At 41.0% G+C, this 23875-nt stretch overlaps 1 protein-coding gene across 1 annotated transcript in view; it reads left to right on the plus strand.

Annotated features, from left to right (window-relative positions):
* Nucleotides 1-23875, plus strand: part of IGF2BP3 (insulin like growth factor 2 mRNA binding protein 3) — a 155872-nt gene that overhangs the window by 46875 nt on the left and 85122 nt on the right. Inside the window, exon 3 of the mRNA XM_024249765.3 lies at nucleotides 3529-3577. Coding sequence (XP_024105533.1) covers nucleotides 3529-3577 — 49 coding nt within the window. The remainder of the gene's footprint in view (nucleotides 1-3528; nucleotides 3578-23875) is intronic.

Here is a 23875-nt window from a genome sequence, read left to right on the forward strand (position 1 = left end):
TGGGATTACAGGCATGAGCCACTGTGTACCGCCTGGATTACTCTTAATAAACAAAAGATAGTATCCTCTTTGTGAAGTGGATATTTATTTTTGTAATATGTATGATCACGTGCTAACTAACCTGAACTCTCTATGTATATTTACATGTGTACTTTTGGGAAAATTTTTTGGTAATATATACACCCTCCAAAATGAGGCCAGTGGAGGTGAATACTTAGTTTCTTAACACTGCTGCTAATCCTTAATGTGTTAGATACTTGATTAAAACAGAATAGGGCCAGGCATGGTGGCTCACGCCTGTAATCCCAGCACTTTGGGGAGGTCAAGATAGAAGGACTGCCTGAGCCCAGGAGTTTGCAAGTTGAACCTGGACAACATAGCGAGACCATCTCTATAAAAAACTAGCCGGATGTGGTGGTATGCACCTGTAGTCCTAGCTACTCAGGAGGAAGAGGCAGGAGAATCCCTTGAGCCCGGGAGGCGGAGGTTGCAGTGAGCTAAGACCGTACCACTGCACTCCAGCCTGGGCGACAGAGTGAGACTCCATCTCAAAACAGAACAAAAACAAACAAAAAACCAGATTAGTACTTGCATATATGTAGTAAATCATACCTTCATTAGTCAGGTAAATACAGTGTGAGCACCTTTTTTTTTTTTTTTGCGATGGAGTCTCGCTCTGTCACCCAGGGTGGAGTGCAGTGGCACAATCTTGGCTCACCGCAAACTCTGCCTCCTGGGTTCAAGCAATTCTCCTGCCTCAGCCTCCCGAGTAGCCGGGATTACAGGCATGTGCCACCATGCCCAGCTAATTTTGTATTTTTAGTAGAGATGGGGGTTTCTCCATGTTGGTCAGGCTGGTCTCAAACTTCTGACCTCAGGGGATCCGCCCACCTCAGCCTCCCAAAGTGCTAGGATCACAGGTGTGAGCCACTGTGTCCGGCCGCAACTTTTCTTTTAACTGAAGCAACATATAACAGTTGTGAAATCTATGAATTATAAATCTTTTTATTAGGGTATATTTTTTAAACCTTTTATAGAAAATACTGCCAGGCACAGTGGCTCACGCCTGCAATCCCAGCACTCTGGGAGGCCGAGGCGGGCGGATCACTTGAGGTTAGGAGTTTGAGACCAGCCTGGTCAACATGGTGAAACCCCATCTCTACTAAAAATACAATAATCAGTTGGGTGTGATGGCGCATGCTTGCAATCCCAGCTACGCAGGAGGCTGAGGTGGGAGAATTGCCTGAACCTGGGAGGCGGAGGCTGCAGTGAGCTGAGATTGTGCCACTGAATTCCAGCATGGGCGACAGAGCGAGACTCCTGTCACACACACAAAACAGAAAAAGAAAATATAAAACTTACATAAAAGCAGAGAGTTACCTGTCCTGAAGCTTTAACAGTTATTACCACATGAGTTATTTTGAAACAAATCCCAAACCAGCATTTTGTCTGTAAACCTATACTAGCTATAGTTTGGGTTTTTTTTTTTTCTCTTAAACTGGCATTCTCTTTTATCTCTTTGGTATATTTTACCCTGTTGACTGTGCTTTTACTTTGTCATGAAAATAATGTAAAAGTGCTTCTCTTCCTTCCCTCCTCTATTTTATGATTGTAGACAGGATGTACCTGAGTTTAGTTAATCTGAGTTTTCTTTGATGTTCTCGAAGTGATCAATGGCAGCTGTGGTATTTGTTTGTTCTCACCCTTTTGGGGAAAGGGAAGAGGCAAAGGACTAAACTAGGTTATGAATCTAGACTAAACTGGTGTTTTCCTCAGATGCTTCAAAATTGTGGATTATTTGACCTGGAAAGAGAAGTTCACTATAGTTCTTTGTTTTTTTCTATTTTTTATTTTTCTTTTTTCTTCTCGAGACAGGGTGTCACTCTGTTGCCCAGGCTGGATTGCAGTGGTGCAGTCACAGTTCACTGTAGCTTTGAACTCCTGGTCTCAAGCAATCCTTCCATCTCAGTCTCCTGAGTAGCTGGTACTACAAGCATGCAACACCACGCCCAGCTAGTTTAAAAAAATTTTTTTAAAGATTTTTGTAGAGATGGGGTTTGGCTATGTTGACCAGGCTGGTCTGGAACTCCTGGGCTCAAGTGATCCTCCTAAAGTGCTGGGATTACAGGCATGAGCCACAAGGCCTGTCCCGTAGTTCTAATTTTGGAAGTTAAGTAATTTATTTCACTTGAGATGTCAAGCTCAATTGCTAGTTTTTGTTTTATTTTGTTTTTAATAGTTAGTTGACTATAAATTCTTCCTCCTTCAAAGGAGGTGACTGGCGTGTGACTTCTTTGGTATAGTCTCATATAGTTAACATGCAGTTGTGTTATATGTGTCGCCCTCTTCCTTCCGTTATACATACATATATACATGTGTAGGGAGGCATTTGAAATAAGGTGCTGATTCTTAACATTTTCTGTACTGTGCACTCCTTTAGCAGTCTGAAACCTATGGATCTCTTCTTACGTTTCAGTATGTCTTATTTTTTATTTTTTTGAGATGGAGTCTCGCTCTGTCGCCCAGGATGCAGTGCCGTGATGCAATCTTGGCTCACCGCAACCTCCGCCTCCCAGGTTCAAGCGATTCTCCTGCCTCAGCCTCTGGAGTAGCTGGGACTATAGGCACCTGCCACCATGCCCAGCTAATTTTTTGTAATTTTAGTAGAGAAGGGGTTTCACCATGTTGGCCAGTCTGGTCCTGAACTCCAGACCTCAAGTGATCCACCTGCCTCGGCCACCCAAAGTGCTGGGATTACAGGCATGAGCCACTGTGCCTGGCCTCAGGATGTTTTAAAATGCATAAAATATGTAGGATTATAAAGGAAACCAATTATTTTGAAATGTAGTTAGCAGAATGTTAAAACTTAGTGATAGGTGCTTAATATAATAAGCAACAAGTTCTAGCAACACATCTAAGTTTCACAGTAATGAGTATAGATGATAAAGATCTCCAACAGTCTAATGTGGTATGAAAATATCTGATTTATATTGATGTCAAAATTACAAGTACTGTAATTCTGTGGTTTAGTGTCAGCATTCATAATTGAAGGACGTGTTAAATTTCATTTAGGGGATAGTGAAGATAAATGTGTAATTTCCTCCCACCCACACCTCATTTTTATTTCCCTGAATTTTATCCATGGACTCCTTAGCTGTGACGGTCAGAGTAAGATCACCTGGACTAAGGCCTTGTTTGTGTCCTGGGATGCCTAATTTGAAGCTAAAGGATTTGAACTTAGAATGTAGTCATCAGATAAGTGTGTTTTAAACATCCTATCTGCCAATTTTAGTGGCTTTTAAAATACGTCATAACAGTCCAATAAATGCCGGATCTCCAAATGGTCTCTATGCATTTTTTGACTTTGCTTCTTTGCTTTTCCTTCTTGGGCTGTATTTTCTTAATAGATATTGGTTTGTAATTAATATAGAGTTAATATTTTAAGTAGTTTCTAAACTTCCATGTTGGCTATTATTGTTTTGCTTTTATGTTTTTTTTCTTTTAAAAAACATTTTAATTCTTCTGCAGGATTCGGAAACTTCAGATACGAAATATCCCGCCTCATTTACAGTGGGAGGTAAGAATTTCTATATTTAAAATTCAGATCTAAGTATGGAAGCCTATTGCTGTTAGTTTTTTCAAAGCTTTTTCTCCTTTCCTCAACTCTTGGGTATGCTAGAACATAAAATTCTTCTCTTATGACCCGTGCCTTGGGTTTTTCTTCATAAGGGCACAGTATATCTTTTAAAAATCTGCTCTTTGGGATAAGAAACCAAAAATTGAAATATATTCTTGGGTAACTGGGTAATCTTTCTCATTCATTCCCTTCCCAACAGGATTTTGTTGATTTCAGTTCTTTCTGATGAGTTTGCCAGTTGTATTTAAATATGAAGTTCCTATCTTGGCAAAGTTTTAAAAAGACAAATACCTGCTATTTTGTGCTTTTACTTTAAAATGTTATTCTGCTTCCTTTTGCTCAGACGGTGGCACTGCACTGATTGTGTAATATGCATAAGCACAAACTATTTAGGACAATTGAATAGCCTGTGTCAGCAATTTCCAAAGCATAATAATGATGTCATGGTGAGAATTTGAGACACCAGTAGTTGAAGGGATAAAAGAAAATGTCTTTTGACTCTTCAGACAATGGAACCTGAAAGTTCTTAAAACCCACCTTGGAGAGGGTGGTGCAGAGAAACTGCTTAGCTTTTATGTATTTCTAATATAAAAAAAATCAAGAGTAACTAGTTTTGTGTGTTTTAGACTAGTCTTCTAAAATGACATTTGATGAGTCACTAAATCATAACCCCCATCAAAATGCAAAGTTTGGTTAAAAGGTTAGTTTGGTGGGAAGTTGATCTAAGTCTGATTCTCCAAGGTTTCTCAGTTGGTCACAGGTGATTTGTGCTGAGAATATTTATCTTCAAAACAGTATTATTGAGATTAAGCTTTGTAGGAAGGGGTTGGTTTTTGGTATATGCTGAATATATTGCAAGTTATATAATGCACTAAAATATACTTTATAGATGGAAATGGTGGGTTATAAGATTAAACTTTTTACACGTTCCTGTTTTAGATTAACATTTATTTAGGGAATTCAGTAGCTTGGGGGATAGGTCCTCAAGTGTTGTAATAGCAAGATTACTAGTTTGATCCCCTTATTTTAAGATGAGCCATATTAAATATGATTTAAAATGTAATTTAATATGATTTTTTTTGTTCAGGAGCTACATCTGGTATAATGTAGCTTTCTGTGAAATAGCCAAATGGTAGAAACCAAGTTTAAGTAAATTATTAGAGTACTAGCATATCGGCTATGGGCAGAGTTTCCTTTTAATTCATTCATAATCTCTTCAAATTTAGAGAATTTAGCTTTTAGTTTATTGCATTTTCCCTTATTCTGGGTATTTGCCATATCTAACTTTTCTTAATTTTTGTATTTCACTTTACTCTCCTCATTGTCCTTTGAGGTAGTGTCAAGTTAGTGGATTATCTCTGTTTTCAAATGGGCAAATACGGGCACGCAAGATAAAGTTAATTAAGCAAGAGCACATACTGAATCGTAAGATGCTTAGAACTAGACTTTGGAATTCTTCACCTTTGACTCCCTTTAAAAATTTAATGATTATTTACATATTGATCAACAAAAACAATTTTATTGAGAGTTCATTAGGAATAAGATGGGCTGCTGTTGTTAGGTGTTTCTTTCCTTAAAGACTTGAGGGAACACTATTTCCTTTTTGAGAAGGGTCACTTTGTATGTTTTTTTGTTTGTTTGTTTGTTTGTTTTTTTGAGATGGAGTTTTGCTCTCGTTGCCCGGGCTGGAGTGGAATGGTGCAATCTTGGCTGACTGCAACCTCCGCCTCCCAGGTTCAAGTGATTCTCCTGCTTCAGCCTCCCGAGTAGCTGGGACTACAGGTGTGCGCCACCACGCCCAGCTAATTTTTTGTATTTTTAGTAGAGACGGGGTTTCACAGTGTTAGCCAGGATGGTCTTGATCTCTTGACCTTGTGATCTGCCCGCCTTGGCCTCCCAAAGTGCTGGGATTACAGACTTTCTGAAGGACTCACTGCTAGAGAATTAGGTAGGTTTGTTTTCTCCCAAATATATGGAATATAGCAGAGAAATAAGGGAAAATGGTTTCTCATCCATCCATCACTGTTTTGCCTGAGGTACCTGAAGAGTAGACTCAGTGTGACCAGACTGGAAGGGTTCCTCCACAGAAACAGTCCCAGCAGACAACGATGTGGATGTTCAGATGCCACAAGGGAGGTGTACATTAGGAGGAGGATTTGAGAGCCCTTCCTTAAATGGATAAAGGTAGGGCTTTGGGAGAAAGCCTTAGTGGAGTACTTGATGTTAAACACCTTTAGATATTTTTTTCTTTTGCCTACCCAATTTCTCAAGTGGGCTCCATTTTCTAAATTTAAGGAATGTTTTGTTGTTGTTGTTTTGTTTTTGAGACGGAGTCTTGCTCTTTCACTGAGGCTGGAGTGCAGTGATGCGACCTCGGCTCACTGCAACCTCCGCCTCCTGGGTTCAAGCAATTCTTCTGCCTCAGCCTCCTGAGTAGCTGGGATTACAGGTGCCTGCCACCACACCCGGCTGAGTTTTGTATTTTTAGTAGAGACGTGGTTACACCATGTTGACCAGGCTGGTCTCGAACTCCTGACCTCAAGTGATCTGTTTATCTCAGCCTCCCAAAGTGCTGGGATTACAGGCGTGAGCCACCGCGCCCGGCAGGAATGTCTTTTTGTATGTAGAAAATACACAGTAAGTAGGGCCAGTTGCAGTGACTCACGCCTGTAATCCCAGCACTTTGGGAGGCCAAGGCAGGTGGGTCACTTGAGGTCAGGAGATAGACCAGCCTGGCCAACATGGAGAAACCCCATCTTTACTAAAAATACAGAAATTAGCCAGGCGTGGTGGCACAGGCTTGTAATCCCAGCTACTAGGAAGGTTGAGTCAGGAGAACCTCTTGAACCCAGGAGGCAGAGGTTGCAGTGAGCCAAGATCGCACCACTGCACTCCAGCCTGGGTGACAAAGCGAGACTCTTGTCTCAAAAACAAAAAAAAAAACAAAAAAAACAGGCCAGAGTCTTAAGGAAAGGATTTCTCAGTTTCTGCTAATGTTATTTTCTTGAAACTACTCTCCAATCAAAAGAATCAAAACTCCTAGTAAGTACTCAAAAAATGCCCAAAGCTGGGCGTACCTTCCCTGAAGTGAAGCATAAAACCTTATGTAAAGGAAGACATTAGGTAAATGAAGTGGTCCTAGAGGAAAGGGCAAGGAAGGTTGTCATTTTGGGGGCTGATGAGGAAGGTGAAACAATATTTCCCTATGTTTACTGTGTGGGGAAACAGCCTGTGCTACAGTTAGTCACCTGCATCGCCAGGTTCTCCATACTGGTGGGGCCCCCACATCACTCATGACTGTAATGACTGTTTTCTGAGCAAAGATTTGAATACGTGATCTGACAGGTACTTATGGGGAATACATACTTTAAAATCACAGTCTTGCTAGAAAATTCAGAACGTTTCTTGGTTTTACTTCAACACTTGCATATTTGTTTTTTTTCCTGGACTTCATTGATCTGGGAAGATGAGTATTAAGTGAGGCTCTGGTCAAAGAAGGGAAACTAAGTATTCCTTATTTAGAAGAAATAAGTAGGCCTGGTATGGTGGCTCAGGCCTGTAATCCCAGTACTTTGGGAGGCTGAGGCAGGCAAATCACTTGAGGCCAGGAGTTCGAGACCAGCCTGGCCAACATGGCAAAACCCTATCTCTACTATAAATACAAAAATTAGCCAGGCATGGTAGCGCATGCCTGTAATCTTAGCTACTCAGGAGGCTGAGGCACAAAAATTGCTTGAGCCTAGGATGCAGACATTGCAGTGAGCTGAAATTGTGCCACTGTACTCCTGGGCGACAGGCGAGACTCTACTAAAAAAAAAAAAAAAAAAAAGAAATAAGTGGGAAAGTAGTGAAGAAATAAGTAAATGGAAAAGTAGTGATGCCATGTTATCTAGTCTGGAGGAAAAACAAAACAATACCATAGTTAATATAAAATAGCTCAGAGACACCCCACTGTAAGCTGTGGATGAACGTGTGCTGAGAAGTGGAAAGCTGTCTTGAGGTTTGTGGGGAGGTAGATGACTTCCTGGGGAAGAGAGTAGGCAGGGACCACGGAGTGAATTAGGTGACATCCCTGCTGGATGCTGGCATCTTTAAAGGCAGGAACTGGAAGTGGGAGGAGGAGCCAAGATGGCCGAATAGGAACAGCTCCGGTCTACAGTTCCCAGCGTCAGCGACGCAGAAGACGGGTGATTTCTGCATTTCCATCTGAGGTACCGGGTTCATCTCACTAGGGAGTGCCAGACAGTGGGCGCAGGACAGTGGGTGCAGTGCACCGTGCGCCACCCGAAGCAGGGCGAGGCATTGCCTCACTGGGGAAGCCCAAGGGGTCAGGGAGTTCCCTTTCCTGGTCAAGGAAAGGGGTGACAGACGGCACCTGGAAAATCGGGCCACTCCCACCCGAATACTGCACTTTTCTGATGGGCTTAGGAAATGGCGCATCAGGAGATTATAACCCGCACCTGGCTCGGAGGGTCCTACGCCCACGGAGTCTCGCTGATTTCTAGCACAGCAGTCTGAGATCAAACTGCAAGGTGGCAGTGAGGCTGGGGGAGGGGCGCCTGCCATTGCCTAGGCTCGCTTAGGTAAACAAAGCAGCCTGGAAGCTTGAACTGGGTGGAGCCCACCACAGCTCAAGGAGACCTGCCTGCCTCTGTAGGCTCCACCTCTGGGGGTAGGGCACAGACAAACAAAAAGACAGCAGTAACCTCTGCAGACTTAAATGTCCCTGTCTGACAGCTTTGAGGAGAGCAGTGGTTCTCCCAGCATGCAGCTGGAGATCTGAGACCGGGCAGACTGCCTCCTCAAGTGGGTCCCTGACCCCTGACCCCCGAGCAGCCTAACTGGGAGGCACCCCCCAGTAGGGGCAGACTGACACCTCACACGGCTGGGTACTCCTCTGAGACAAAACTTCCAGAGGAACGATCAGACAGCAGCATTCGCAGATCACGAAAATCCACGGTTCTGCAGACACGGCTGCTGATACCCAGGCAAACAGGGTCTGGAGTGGACCTCTAGCAAACTCCAACAGACCTGTAGCTGAGGGTCCTGTCTGTTGGAAGGAAAACTAACAAACAGAAAGGACATCCACACCAAAAACCCATCTGTACAACACCATCATCAAAGACAAAAGTAGTTAAAACCACAAAGATGGGGAAAAAACAGAGCAGAAAAACTGGAAACTCTAAATAGCAGAGCGCCTCTCCTTCTCCAAAAGAACGCAGTTCCTCACCAGCAACGGAACAAAGCTGGATGGAGAATGACTTTGACGAGTTGAGAGAAGAAGGCTTCAGATGATCAAACTACTCCGAGCTACAGGAGGAAATTCAAACCAAAGGCAAAGAAGTTGAAAACTTTGAAAAAACTTTAGACGAATGTATAACTAGAGTAACCAATACAGAGAAGTGCTTAAAGGAGCTGATGGAGCTGAAAGCCAAGGCTCGAGAACTATGTGAAGAATGCAGAAGCCTCAGGAGCTGATGCGATCAACTGGAAGAAAGGGTGTCAGTGATGGAAGACAAAATGAATGAAAGGAAGCGAGAAGGGAAGTTTAGAGAAAAAAGAATAAAAAGAAACGAACAAAGCCTCCAAGAAATATGGGACTATGTGAAAAGACCAAATCTGCGTCTGATTGGTGTACCTGAAAGTGACGGGGAGAATGGAACCAAGTTGGAAAACACTCTGCAGGATATTATCCAGGAGAACTTCTCCAATCTAGCAAGGCAGACCAACATTCAGATTCAGGAAATACAGAGAACACCACAAAGATACTCCTCGAGAAGAGCAACTCCAAGACACATAATTCACCAAAGTTGAAATGAAGGAAAAAATGTTAAGGGCAGCCAGAGAGAAAGGTCGGGTTACCATCAAAGGGAAGCCCATCAGAATAACAGCGGATCTCTTGGCAGAAACTCTACAAACCAGAAGAGAGTGGGGGCCAATATTCAACATTCTTAAAGAAAAGAATTTCAACCCAGAATTTCATATCCAGCCAAACTAAGCTTCATAAGTGAAGGAGAAATAAAATACTTTACAGACAAGCAAAGGCTGAGAGATTTTGTCACCACCAGGACTGCCCTAAAAGAGCTCCTGAAGGAAGCACTAAACATGGAAAGGCACAACCGGTACCAGCCGCTGCAAAATCATGCCAAAATGTAAAGACCATGGAGACTAGGAAGAAACTGCATCAACTAAGGAGCAAAATAACCAGCTAACATCATAATGACAGGATCAAATTCACACATAACAATATTAACTTTAAATGTAAATGGACTAAATGCTCCAATTAAAAGACACAGACTGGCAAATTGGATAAAGAGTCAAGACCCATCAGTGTGCTGTATTCAGGAAACCCATCTCATGTGCAGAGACGCACATAGGCTCAAAATAAAAGGATGGAGGAAGATCTACCAAGCAAATGGAAAACAAAAAAAGGCAGGGGTTGCAATCCTAGTCTCTGATAAAACAGACTTTAAACCAACAAAGATCAAAAGAGACAAAGAAGGCCATTACATAATGGTAACGGGATCAGTTCAACAAGAAGAGCTAACTATCCTAAATATATATGCATCCAATACAGGAGCACCCAGATTCATAAAGCAAGTCCTGAGTGACCTCCAAAGAGACTTAGACTCCCACACAATAATAATGGGAGACTTTAACACCCCACTGTCAACATTAGACAGATCAACGAGACAGCAAGTTAACAAGGATACCCAGGAATTGAACTCAGCTCTGCACCAAGCAGACCTAATAGACATCTACAGAACTGTCTACCCCAAATCAACAGAATATACATTTTTTTCAGCACCACACGACACCTATTCCAAAATTGACCACATAGTTGGAAGTAAAGCTCTCCTCAGCAAATGTAAAAGAACAGAAATGATAACAAACTGTCTCTCAGACCACAGTGCAATCAAACTAGAACTCAGGATTAAGAAACTCACTCAAAACCGCTCAACTACATGGAAACTGAACAATCTGCTCCTGAATCACTACTGGGTACATAAAAAAATGAAGGCAGAAATAAAGATGTTCTTTAAAACCAATGAGAACAAAGACACAACGTACCAGAATCTCTGGGACACATTCAAAGCAGTGTGTAGAGGGAAATTTATAGCACTAAATGCCCACAAGAGAAAGCAGGAAAGATCCAAAATTGACACCCTGACATCACAATTAAAAGAACTAGAAAAGCAAGAGCAAACACATTCAAAAGCTAGCAGAAGGCAAGAAATAACTAAAATCGGAGCAGAACTGAAGGAAATAGAGACCAAAAAGCCCTTCAAAAAATTAATGAATCCAGGAGCTAGTTTTTTGAAAGGATCAACAAAATTGATAGACTGCTGGCAAGACTAATAAAGAAAAAAAGAAGAATCAAATAGATGCAATAAAAAATGATAAAGGGGATATCACCACCAATCCCACAGAAATACAAACTACCATCAGAGAATACTACAAACACCTCTACGTAAGTAAACTAGAAAATCTAGAAGAAATGGATAAATTCCTCGACACATACACCCTCCCAAGACTAAACCAGGAAGAAGTTGAATCTCTGAATAGACCAATAACAGGATCTGAAATTGTGGCAATAATCAATAGCTTACCAACCAAAACGAGTCCAGGACCAGATGGATTCACAGCCGAATTCTACCAGAGGTACAAGGAGGAACTGGTACCATTCCTTCTGAAACTATTCCAATCAATAGAAAAAGAGGGAATCCTCCCTAACTCATTTTATGAGGCCAGCATCATCCTGATACCAAAGCCGGGCAGAGACACAACCAAAAAAGAGAATTTTAGACCAGTATCCTTGATGAACATTGATGCAAAAATTCTCAATAAAATACTGGCAAACCGAATCCAGCAGCACATCAAAAAGCTTATCCACCATGATCAAGTGGGCTTCATCCCTGGGATGCAAGGCTGGTTCAATATACGCAAATCAATAAATGTAATCCAGCATATAAACAGAACCAAAGACAAAAACCACATGATTATCTTAATAGATGCAGAAAAGTCCTTTGACAAAATTCAACAACCCTTCATGCTAAAAACTCTCAATAAATTAGGTACTGATGGGACATATCTCAAAATAATAAGAGCTATCTATGACAAACCCACAGCCAATATCATACTGAATGGGCAAAAACTGGAAGCGTTCCCTTTGAAAACTGGCACAAGACAGGGATGCCCTCTCTCAGCACTCCTATTCAACATAGTGTTGGAAGTTCTGGCCAGGGCAATCAGGCAGGAGAAGGAAATAAAGGGTATTCAATTAGGAAAAGAGGAAATCAAATTGTCCCTGTTTGCAGATGACATGATTGTATATCTAGAAAACCCCATCGTCTCAGCCCAAAATCTCCTTAAGCTGATAAGCAACTTCAGCAAAGTCTCAGGATACAAAATCAATGTACAAAAATCACAAGCATTCCTATACACCAATAACAGACAAACAGAGAGCCAAATCATGAGTGAACTCCCATTCACAATTGCTTCAAAGAGAATAAAATGCTTAGGAATCCAACTTATAAGGGACGTGAAGGACCTCTTCAAGGAGAACTATAAACCACTGCTAAATGAAATAAAAGAGGATACAAACAAATGGAAGAACATTCCATGCTCATGGGCAGGAAGAATCAATATCGTGAAAATGGCCATACTGCCCAAGGTAATTAATCCCCATCAAGCTACCAATGACTTTCTTCACAGAATTGGAAAAAACTACTTTAAAGTTCATATGGAACCAAAAAAGAGACCGCATCACCAAGTCAGTCCTAAGCCAAAAGAACAAAGCTGGAGGCATCACGCTACCTGACTTCAAACTATACTACAAGGCTACAGTAACCAAAACAGCATGGTACTGATACCAAAACAGAGATATAGATCAATGGAACAGAACAGAGCCCACAGAAATAACGCTGCATATCTACAACCATCTGATCTTTGACAAACCTGACAAAAACAAGCAATGGGGAAAGGATTCCCTATTTAATAAATGGTGCTGGGAAAACTAGCTAGCCATATGTAGAAGACTGAAACTGGATCCCTTCCTTACACCTTATACAAAAATTAATTCAAGATGGATTAAAGACTTAAACGTTAGACCTAAAACCATAAAAACCGTAGAAGAAAACCTAGGCATTACCATTCAGGACATAGGCATGGGCAAGGACTTCATGTCTAAAACACCAAAAGTAATGGCAACAAAAGCCAAAATTGACAAATGGGATCTAATTAAACTAAAGAGCTTCTGCACAGCAAAAGAAACTACCATCAGAGTGAAGAGGCAACCTACAAAATGGGAGAAAATGTTCGCAACCTACTCATCTGACAAAGGGCTAATATCCAGAATCTACAATGAACTCCAACAAATTTACAAGAAAAAAACAAACAACCCCATTGAAAAGTGGGCGAAGGATATGAACAGACACTTCTCAAAAGAAGACATTTATGCCGCCAAAAAACATGAAAAAATGCTCATCATCACTGGCCATCAGAGAAATGCAAATCAAAACCACAATGAGATACCATCTCACACCAGTTAGAATGGCATTCATTAAAATGTCAGGAAACAACAGGTGCTGGAGAGGATGTGGAGAAATAGGAACACTTTTACACTATTGGTGGGACTGTAAACTAGTTCAACCATTGTGGATGTCAGTGTGGCGATTCCTCAGGGATCTAGAACTAGAAATTCCATTTGACCCAGCCATCCCATTACTGGGTATATACCCAAAGGACTATAAATCATGCTGCTATAAAGACACATGCACACGTATGTTTATTGCAGCACTATTCACAATAGCAAAGACTTGGAACCAACCCAAATGTCCAACAACAATAGACTGGATTAAGAAAATGTGGCACATATACACTATGGAATACTATGCAGCCATAAAAAATGATGAGTTCATGTCCTTTGTAGGGACATGGATGAAATTGGAAATCATCATTCTCAGTAAACTATCGCAAGGACAAAAAACCAAACACCGCGTGTTCTCATTCATAGATGGGAATTGAACAATGAGAACACATGGACACAGGAAGGGGAACATCACATTCTGGGGACTGTTGTGGGGTGGGGGAAGGGGGGAGGGATAGCATTAGGAGATATACCTAATGCTAAATGGCGAGTTAATGGGTGCAGCACACCAGCATGGCACATGTATACATATGTAACTAACCTGCACATTGTGCACATGTACCCTAAACCTTAAAGTATTTGGAAAAAAAAAAAAAAAAAAGGGCAGGAACTGTCATTCATCTGTCCAACTGCTGATTGTTTTTGGTGCTGTGTTAGGTGCTACTTGGTCCATATGGATACAGGACTTAATGTCAAATAGAAATTTGAGAAGCATTTTATTTACTTATCTTTTGAGACAGCATTTCACAGTTGTTGCCCAGGCTGGAGTGCAGTGGCGTGATCTCTGCTCACTACAGTCTCCACCTCCTGGGTTCAAGCCATTCTCCGCCTCAGCCTCCTGAGTAGCTGGGATTACAGGTGTGTGCCACCACGCCCGCATAATTTTTGTATTTTTAGTAGAGACAGGGTTTCACCATGTTGACCAGGCTGGTCTCAAACTCCTGACCTCAAGTGATCCACCCACTTTGGCCTCCCAAAGTGCTAGGATTACAGGCATGAGTCAATGTGCCTGGCTGAGAAGCATTTTAAGTGTAATTGGCAACCTAAAGCTAACACCATGAGGTGCTTTAACTCAACAGAAGAAAACATCTGTAGAAACAGTGACAATGAGATTATCCATGAACTGAGCAAGAAGAAGTAATGGGAGTCAGAGATGTTAAATATTAGAAATAACCAGTTTAAAGGTTGCCTTTATAGCAGACAGCTTGGAGTTCTAAATAAATAGCAGATAAACTGTGTTCTCTGTAGGTGCCTTTCTTCTTCTCAGTGGCCTGACTTTGAGCACTTGGCCAATAAGTAGCTGACACTTACTAGGCACTTATGTGCCGGGCACTGAATTAACATGTTTTAATCTTCACAGCAGTCCCATGTCCCCACTTTACAGATAAGGCAATGGTGGTACAGAGAGGTGAAGTAGCTTGTCCAGGATCATGCAGCTGGAAAGTGTTAGTGTCTGCTCTCAGTCAGGTTGCTCTAACAGAAAACTTCCTCCCAAAGGGTTGTTCTTGTTTCTTCTAGTTATTATCATTTGGTTTCAACATGCCTCTGAAAAGCTTGACAGTGAAGCCAATAGAAACTGGATCCTCCCCAGGTCTGGAAGTAATGTATGGTTATGAGTGATGAATGAATTTCCTTGGGGAAGTTATTAGTAAAGTTCTCTGTTTAAAGAACTGTAGACAGTAGAGTTCTTCATGCATGGCTGCTCTGGGATGGGCCAGACTTTACATCATTAGAAGTAATCTGGTGATGGGTGTGCGGGGGGAATACCAGAGTTCTCTATAACCGGTATATATGAATGGTGTATGAGGCAAGCATTTCTGACCCCACCCTGCTCCCTCCATGTTTACCCCATGTCTTTTGTGCTATGCTGCCTGGACTTCTGTCCTGTGCTTCTGTCATTTTTCTGGATATGATCATCTTAAAGGTCATCATGCCCTTTATCAGTTGATTGAGACAGAATCTTCACTCCTATCGCCCAGGCTGGAGTGCAGTGGTGCAATCACAGCTCACTGCAGCCTTGACTTCCCAGGCTCAGGTGATTCTCCCATCTCAGCCTCCCCGGTAGCTGGGACTACAGGTGCGTACCACCACACCTGGCTATTTTTTTTTCTTTTGTATCTTTATTTAAAAAATTTTTTTAAGATGGAGTGTCGTTCTGTCACCCAGGCTGGAGTGCAATGGTGCGATCTCGGCTCACTGCAACCTCTGCCTCCTTGGTTCAAGCGATTCTTGTGTCTCAGCCTCCTGAGTAGCTGGGATTACAGGTGCCCACCAACATGCCTGGCTAATTTTTGTATTTTTAGTAGTGATGGGATTTCACCATGTTGGCCAGGCTAGCCTCAAACTCCTGACCTCAGGTGATCAACCCATCTTGGCCTCCCAAAGTGCGGGGATTAGAGGCTTGAACCATCGCACCTGGCCAAAAGTTTTAAATTTTAATGAAGGTTCAGTGTATTCATTTCTGCCAATCTCATTTTATGAATAGTATTTTTGGTGTCCTGTCTAAAAACTTTTTGCCTAAATCAAAGTTGTGAAGGTTTTCTCCTGTTGTCTCAAGCCATGGTGCATTTTGAGTTAATTTTTATGTAATGTATGCTTCACAGGCTGTGGTTTTATTTTTTGCATGTAAATGTCTCATTCTAACACCATAAATTGAAAATATTGTTCCTTTTCCATTGAATTGCCCTCACACTTTTGTTACAAATCAATTGACCATATTCGTGTGGGTCTGTTTCTGGACTCTTATCCCATTGATTTATGTGTCTGTCCCTTTGCTACTACACTTTCTTGGTTACTGTGTCTTTATAAGTCTTAAAATTGAATAGTATTATTCCTTCAACTTTATTGTTTTTCAGAATTGTGGCCATTGTCGTTACTTTGCTTTTCCACATGTATTTTGGAACCAGCAAGTCTATATACAAAAATTCTGCTGGGATGTTTATTGGGATTGCAATAAGTTAACAACAAAAAAACCCTTTTGGAATAATTATCAACTTTACTAAGTTGTCTTTTTATGACTGGCTTATTTCACTTAGTTTGCTGTTCACCCATGTTGTAGCACAGGGGTCCCTAACCCCCAGGCCTCAGACTGGTACCGTCTGTGGCCTGTTAGGAACTGGGCTGTACCACAGGAGGTGAGTGGCAAGTGAGCAAGCATTACTGCCTAAGCTTCGCCTCCTGACAGATCAGTGACAGCATTAGATTCTCATAGGAATGCATACCCTATTGTGAACTGCACACGTTGAGGGATCTAGGTTGCTCACTGCTTAGGAGAATCTAATGCCTGATGATCTGAGGTGGAACAGTTTCATCCTGAAGCCATCCCCCCATCCCCACTCTCTGTCCGTGGAAAAATTGTCTTCCATGAAACCAGTCCCTGGTGCGAAAATAGTTGGGGACCACTGTTGTAGTATGTGTCAGAATTTTCTTTTGAAAGCTAAGTGTAGTATTCCTTTGTCTGTGTATTCTACCTTTTGCTTATTCTTCTGTCCATGGGCATATGGGTTGCTTCTACCTTTTGGCTATTGTGATCAATGCCACCGTGAATGTAGGTGAACAAATATCTCTTTGAGACTCTGCTTTCAATTCTTTTGGGTATGTACCTAGAAGTGGGATTGCTGGATGTTATAGCAGTTCTTCTTTTCCTCTCCTTAAATAAACCAGTGAAAAAGATGTTATAGCAATTATGTTTTTCATTATTTCAGGAATTGCCATTACTGTTTTCCATAGCAGCTGTACCGTTTTACATTTCTACCAACAGTGCCCAAGTGTGTTCTAACTTGTCCACATCCACTCCAACACTTGTTATTTTGTTTTTGTTTTTTCTAAATAGTAGGCGAATATTATTTTTTAAGTTTTGACTTCCACTTGTTTTTAGTATGTAGAAATATTTTAAATTTTTGTGTGTTGACCTTATATCCTTTGACATTGCTAAACTTACTAATTCTGAAAGTTTGGTTTTTATTTTTTAATAGATTGCTTGGGATTTTCTACTTAGACAATTATGTATTCAAATGGGCATAGTTTTATTCCTTTATAGTCTGTATGCCTTTTCTTTTATTGCTGTAATGTACTGTCTAGGACCTCCAATGAGAGTCGACATCCTTACCCTTCCTCAATTTTTGTGAGAAAACATTGTCTTTCATCATCACATAAAATGTTAGCTGTGGGTTTTTTGTAGATACTCTTTATCAGGTTGAAGACATTGCCTTCTGTTTCTAGTTTGTTGACAATCTATATGATGAGTGAATGTTGGATTTTTTCAAATGCTTTTTCTGCATGAATTGATATTATCATGTAGTTTTTAGGCTGTAAATGAATTACATTGACCGTTCCCCCCCACAAATGTTGAACCAACCCTGCATTCCTATGATAAACTCCACTTTATTGTGGTATTTTATTCTTTTAAGATATTGCTTGGTTTAATTTGCTAACATTTTTGTTGAGGACTTACTGTGTCTCTACTCATGAAGGATATCGATCTGTAGTTTGATGTTTTTTGCGTTGCCATTGATTTTGTTATCAGGGTAACACAGCCTTAAAATGTGTTGGGAAAACATGCTTATGTTTTCTGGAAGTGATTGTGCTGAATTGGTGTTATTTCTTTAAGTATTTGATAGAATTCACCTGTGAAACCACTTGAACAATTTCTCTCAGAAGTTTTTTTTTTCTTTTTTTGAGACGGAGTTTTGCTTTTATTGCCCAGGCTGGAGTGCAAGGGCCCAATCTTGGCTCACCACAACCTCTGCCTCCTGGTTCAAGTGATTCTCCTGCCTCGGCCTCCCAAGTAGCTGGGATTACAGACATGCGCCACCATGCCCATCTAATTTTTGCATTTTTAGTAGAGATGGGGTTTCTCCATGTTGGTCAGGCTGGTCTCGAACTCCTGACCTGAGGTGATCCATTTGCCTCGGCCTCCCAAAGTGCTGGGATTACAGGCGTGAACCACCACGCCCAGCCCTTTTTTTTTTTTTTTCCTTATGCTCAAATTCAGTATCTTCAGTAATTATAGTGTTCTTCAGGTTATTTCATCTTGGGTCGTTTGTAGTGTTCAAAGAATTGGTCAATTTCATCCAAGTTGTTTCTTTTTTTCTTTTTGTTTTTAATAACTTTACATCATCATGGACAAGTTGCATAAAGCTTTGTAGTATTCCCTTATCCTTTAATGTCTGTGGGGTCTCTAGTGATATCTCCACTTTTTAGTTCTGATACTAGTAAGTTTTGTGTTCTCGCCCTTAAAATCGTCATCAGCCTTGCAGAGGTTTATCTGTTTTATTGATTTCTAATAACTTCATGATGTTGAAGCTGAATGAGCTTCTCTGTCTCCATGATTTTGAGAGGTGAAGCTGGCTGGGCTTCTGGGTCAGGTGGGGACTTGGAGAACTTTTCTGTCTAGCTAAAGGATTGTAAACACCCCAGTCAGCACTCAGTGTCTAGCTAAAGGTTTGTAAATGCACCAATCAGCACTCTGTAAAAATGCACCAATCAGTGCTCTGTGTCTAGCTAAAGGTTTTGTAAATGGACCAATCAGCACTCTGTAAAATGGACCAATCAGCAGGATGGGGGTGGGACCAAATAAGGTAATAAAAGTTGGCCACTCAAGCCAGCAGTGGCAACCTGCCAGGGTCCCCTTCCACACTGTGGAAGCTTTGTTTTTTTTCTCTTCACAGTAAATCTTGCTGCTGCTCACTCTTTGGGTCCACACTACCTTTAAGAGCTGTAACACTCACTGCGAAGGTCTGCGGCTTCACTCCTGAAGTCAGCAAGACCACGAACCCACTGGAAGGAAGAAACTGTGGACACATCTGAACATCTGAAGGAACAAACTCCAGACACACCATCTTTAAGAACTGTAACACTCACTGCGGGAGTCCGTGGCTTCATTCTTGAAGTCAGCGAGACACAGAACCCACCGGAAGGAACCAATTCCGGACACAATTTGATTAGTATTTTGTTTCCCTGAGGCTTCCCTTTTTGATTCTCCAGTCAGAAAAGCAAGGGCCTTAGATACCTTGCGTGGTTGTGCACTTCCTGTAACTGTATACATGTCCAGGGCTAACGAGAGGCAAACAGAAGGAAAAGAAGCAAACAGGTTCAACCCATCCCCTTGGAGCTATAGCTTCTTCCCTCCATCGGAGTTTTAGATCAGTGATCCCCAACCTTTTTGGCACCAGGGACTGGTTTCGTAGAAGACAATTTTTCCATGGTCGGGGAAGGGGAGTGGTTTCGGGATAGAAACTGTTCTACCTCAAATCATCAGGCATTGGTTAGAATCTCATAAGGAGTATGCAACCTAGATCCCTCGTGTGCGCAGTTCACAATAGGGTACGCACTTGCATGAGAATCTAACGCCGCCATTGCTGATCTGACAGGAGGCGGGGCTCAGGCAGTTAGGCCTGTTCACTTCTCTCACCTTCTGCTGTGCGGCCCGGTTCCCCTTTCTTGCTTCTCCAGCCTAAACTACAAGGTTTCTCCTAAGATCTGTCTGTATCCACTAACAACTTGCAAGTTTTTTGCTGCTGAGTCTAGGCTGGGGCATAGCAGAGCGAAAAAAAGAAGCAAATCACTTCAGCTCATGTAGTACTATAGAGTTCCTAGTCTGTCTGCTGTCTTTACTTTGAGTCTTCAAATTATTGTTTGATACTTTCTGTCCAGATTTTTTAACTGCTTTCAGTGGGAGAAACAAGGTGTGCTTATTGAAATTTGTCTGGATCTAGAACCTGGAACTAAAGTTTAAGTTGTTTCTTTGAATATTGTTTTTTGGTGCCTTTTAAATTTCAAAAGAGGTGAATTTGAATTTTTTATTTCTCAAGAACAGAGTAACTACTCATAAGTAATTTGCTTTTAAATTTATTCTTGTAGATAACCTTTGGTTGAATTAAGACTGAACAGGACTTTACCCTCTTAAAAGAAATGCGTATTCAGTTTTTCCATGTGACTCAGCACTAGAGATGTGTGTGCAGTGCTCATCATTTTAAATTTAAGTATATAAAAACCTTCACCTGTTGCTCTTTTCCTAACTTTCTACCTCCAGTTTTAATGAACAAAATATACAAGGTTAAGACTGGGGAGGGCAAAGTCTCCTGGTAGGGTTTTAGAACAGTAAACCAATTGGGAATGACAGGGCACTATTAATGCTGTTTCTAATTTTATTATCAGCAGCCAGAAAAGCAAGAGTTTTCTCAGTACTAAGGCCATCCCCACCCCTACCCCCCACTCGCCGTATTTTGATTTCCTGAATGGCCTACTTTGTCTTACTCAAAACACAATATTACTATTGCGTAATTACTATTCAGTATTACTTTCCATGTGGGGATGAGAAAGGCTGTAATTTACTGCGATCTTGCCTAGATGTCTATTGTATATATTCACAGATACCTTTCCTCAATTTTTTATTCCAATCTGGTAGACAAAGGTGGTGCTTAGTAAGTTAAGTGTTGGTTGAATTGAGGGTGTATGATGCTTTTCAAAGCTTGACTATCAACCCAGATAGAGATGTCTATGTTCATCTTGCTGGATTTTTTTCTTGTTTTGTGTCCACTACTCCTAGACTCTCACATGTGTCCAGGTATATATACAAAGATTGAAATTGTTTAATTAGCTTACTCTGGCTAATGGTAATGACTGATATTTCAGATTTCTTTTTAAAAGAAGGCCTATATTTGATTTGTCTGTCTTTCACTCATTTTTATGCCTACTCTCATATTCTTAGCTCATTTCCTTCTCTTTAGTACTCTGCCTTTGGGTTTTAGATTAACTTAATATCACACATGTGCGTTGTGCTGATTATGAGCAGAACAATATGCGAACCTCTTTTTTTTTTTCCATTTGATTTTTTCAAGACTCTGTCACCCAGGCTGGAGTGAGGTGGCACGATCACGACTCACTGCAGCCTTAAACTCCTCCTGGGCTCAGGCAATCCTCCTGCCTCGGCCTCCCAGGTAGCTAGGACTACAGGCACATGCCGCTGTGCCCCATTAATTAAAAAGAAAAAATTTTTTTTTTTTTTTTTTACAAACAGGGTCTTACTACATTGCCCAGGCTGGTCTCAAACTCCTGAGCTTAAGCGATCCTCCTCCCTTGACCTCCCAAAGTGTTGGGATTACAGTTGTGAGCCACCGTGCCTGGCCAAGTACCTCTCTAGATGGATTCTCTTCTTGTTATATTCTTAGAGCCAACCCTAGTTATAGAAGGGAATAGTGCTATTCTTATTTTTAAAAACAACAAAGTAATTGGGAAATGGAAAAACTTGCCAAGGTCTTGCAGCTACCATTGGCTGAATTAGGATTTAAACTAGGCAGAACCTCCTTTTTAAGCTGCTGCTGTATCTAAACTGTATATACTTCTGTCATCTCAAACGCAGAAATAAGGATGTCTTCTAATATCTACTGCAAGTTCACTTACGCATTTATGACTTTTAGCACCAATTTAATCAGTGTTTTTATTGAGATCTATAATTTCCTCTTATGTAATGTCCCAATTACAATCCTGAAGTGAAATTCACAGAAAATATAACCCACTTATATATATCTATAATTTAAAAATCAATATAACGTCCTAGTAATACCAGAAAGGAGACATAAAAATTATTTATACAAAAAAAAATTTAGTACATAAATACTTAGGCATGATCAGAGTTTAGGCGTAATGAAATAGCCAAGTGCTTGTACCATATGTAGAATAATCCTCAGTGGACCAATACTGGTGTTGAGACAGGAATAATATGCAGGCAATGTAAAGTTGTGTGCTCTCAGTTTAGTGGTTTTCTCTAGTGATAAGCAGACCAAAATATAATAGTATCTTGATTTACATGATACAGTTTTGGAAGATACAGTATATATGAAAACTGAGCAATAAATATTTTGTCAGGTTATAGGGTCAGTTAAATGGGTTTCCCCTGTATCTGAATATCAAGGACCTTCAAAGGCTTTGCAGGACATGAGGCCACCTCTCTTTATTGTGTGAAGCTGTACTGCACACTTCAGGATGTGTGACATACCTGGTCTGTGCCTATCAAATATTAGTGAAGGACCCTTTTCCTAATCCCAAAAGATCCACAGATTTCTAAAACCACTTCCTTAAGGGGTGAAGGTTTCTCCATTGAGAATTACTGTTCTAAATCATTCCTTCCTCAGCTGTGTTGAAGGACCAGTTATTTTTAAATTTCTAATTGATTACTGACTTTTTTGTAAAATACAATGGAAATAAATTATTACAATGAAAGCTTAAAGTCAGCCAAAAGACAAGCTGATTTTTATTATTAGATTCAACAGACATAAAATTCTTGTCAGTCTGCTATAAAAATTTGTAAATGCTTAATCTCCACTTATAAGTTTGTCTTGTCATGATATGGTCTCTATCTTCATCTCACTCTTTCTCTTCCCACAGTCACCCAAAATGACAGTATGTTCCTAAAATAATGTTCCTAAAACTTTCCCATGGAAGGTGTAAGTTCCCCTCTTCCTGGCCAAATGCTCAAATGTTTTACTCCCATCATCTCCTTTGTTTTGCAAAAGTATCACTTTCTATAAAAATTATCATTTAATGATGGAAATGAACTTAACTGCCTTTACCATCAGCAGTCTCTTTTTATCCATGATAAAATTTCCAAAGTAGTTTAACAGGCATAACTCAAGTTGTTTATTTCTTCTTAGCTTTATATACTTATGGATAGGAAGTCATGCAATACAAGTGTGCAAAAGTTCTGCAAAGTATATGTTACTTTTGCTGATCACATACAGGTAAATCCATCTTAGATGATCTGATTTCTAATACAACTCAACTCTAAAAGTCTAAAAATATCTCTGAGCTATGTATTAAGCAGGTGGTTTTGGACTTAGACTGCGTTTTTTTGTTTGTTTGTGTTTGTTTTTGTTTTTGAGACAGAGTCTTGTTCTTTCGCCCAGGCTGGAGCGCAGTGGTGCAATCTCGGCTGACTGCAGCCTCTGCCTCCTGGGTTCAAGCGATTCTCATGCCTCGGCCTCCCGAGTAGCTGGGACTTCAGGGACACGCCACCATGCCTGGCTAATTTTCGTAATTTTAGTAGAGATGGGGTTTTGCCATGTTGGCCAGGCTGGTCTTGAATTCCTGACCTCAAGACATCAGGTGATCCACCTGTCTTGGCCAACCAAATTGCTGGGATTACAGGCTTTACAGGCTTCAGCCACCGTGCCCGGCCTAGACTGCATTTTGCTTCATGCCAATCCCTAGGGAAGCAGTGACTTTTTTTTGGAGACGAGTCTCGTTCTGTCACCCAGGCTGGAGTGCAGTGGCGCAGTCTTGGCTCACTGCAACCTTTACCTCCTGGATTCAAGCCATTCTCCTGCCTCAGCCTGTCGAGTAGCTGGGATTACAGGTGACTGCCACCAAGCCCAGCTAATTTTTGTATTTTTAGTAGAGACAGGGTTTCACCATAATGGCCAGGCTGGTCTCGAACTCCTGACCTCAGGTGATCCACCTGCCTTGGCCTCCCAAAGTGCTGAAATTACAGGTGTGAGCCACCATGCCTGGCATAGCAGTGACTTTTCAAACCTTAATTTCAGAAGACTTCCTGCTGTATTTTTTGTACTGTGAGTTTGAATGATGGAAGA

Source organism: Pongo abelii, chromosome 6 (assembly GCF_028885655.2).
Source record: "Pongo abelii isolate AG06213 chromosome 6, NHGRI_mPonAbe1-v2.0_pri, whole genome shotgun sequence".
Classification (NCBI taxonomy): Eukaryota; Metazoa; Chordata; class Mammalia; order Primates; family Hominidae; genus Pongo; species Pongo abelii.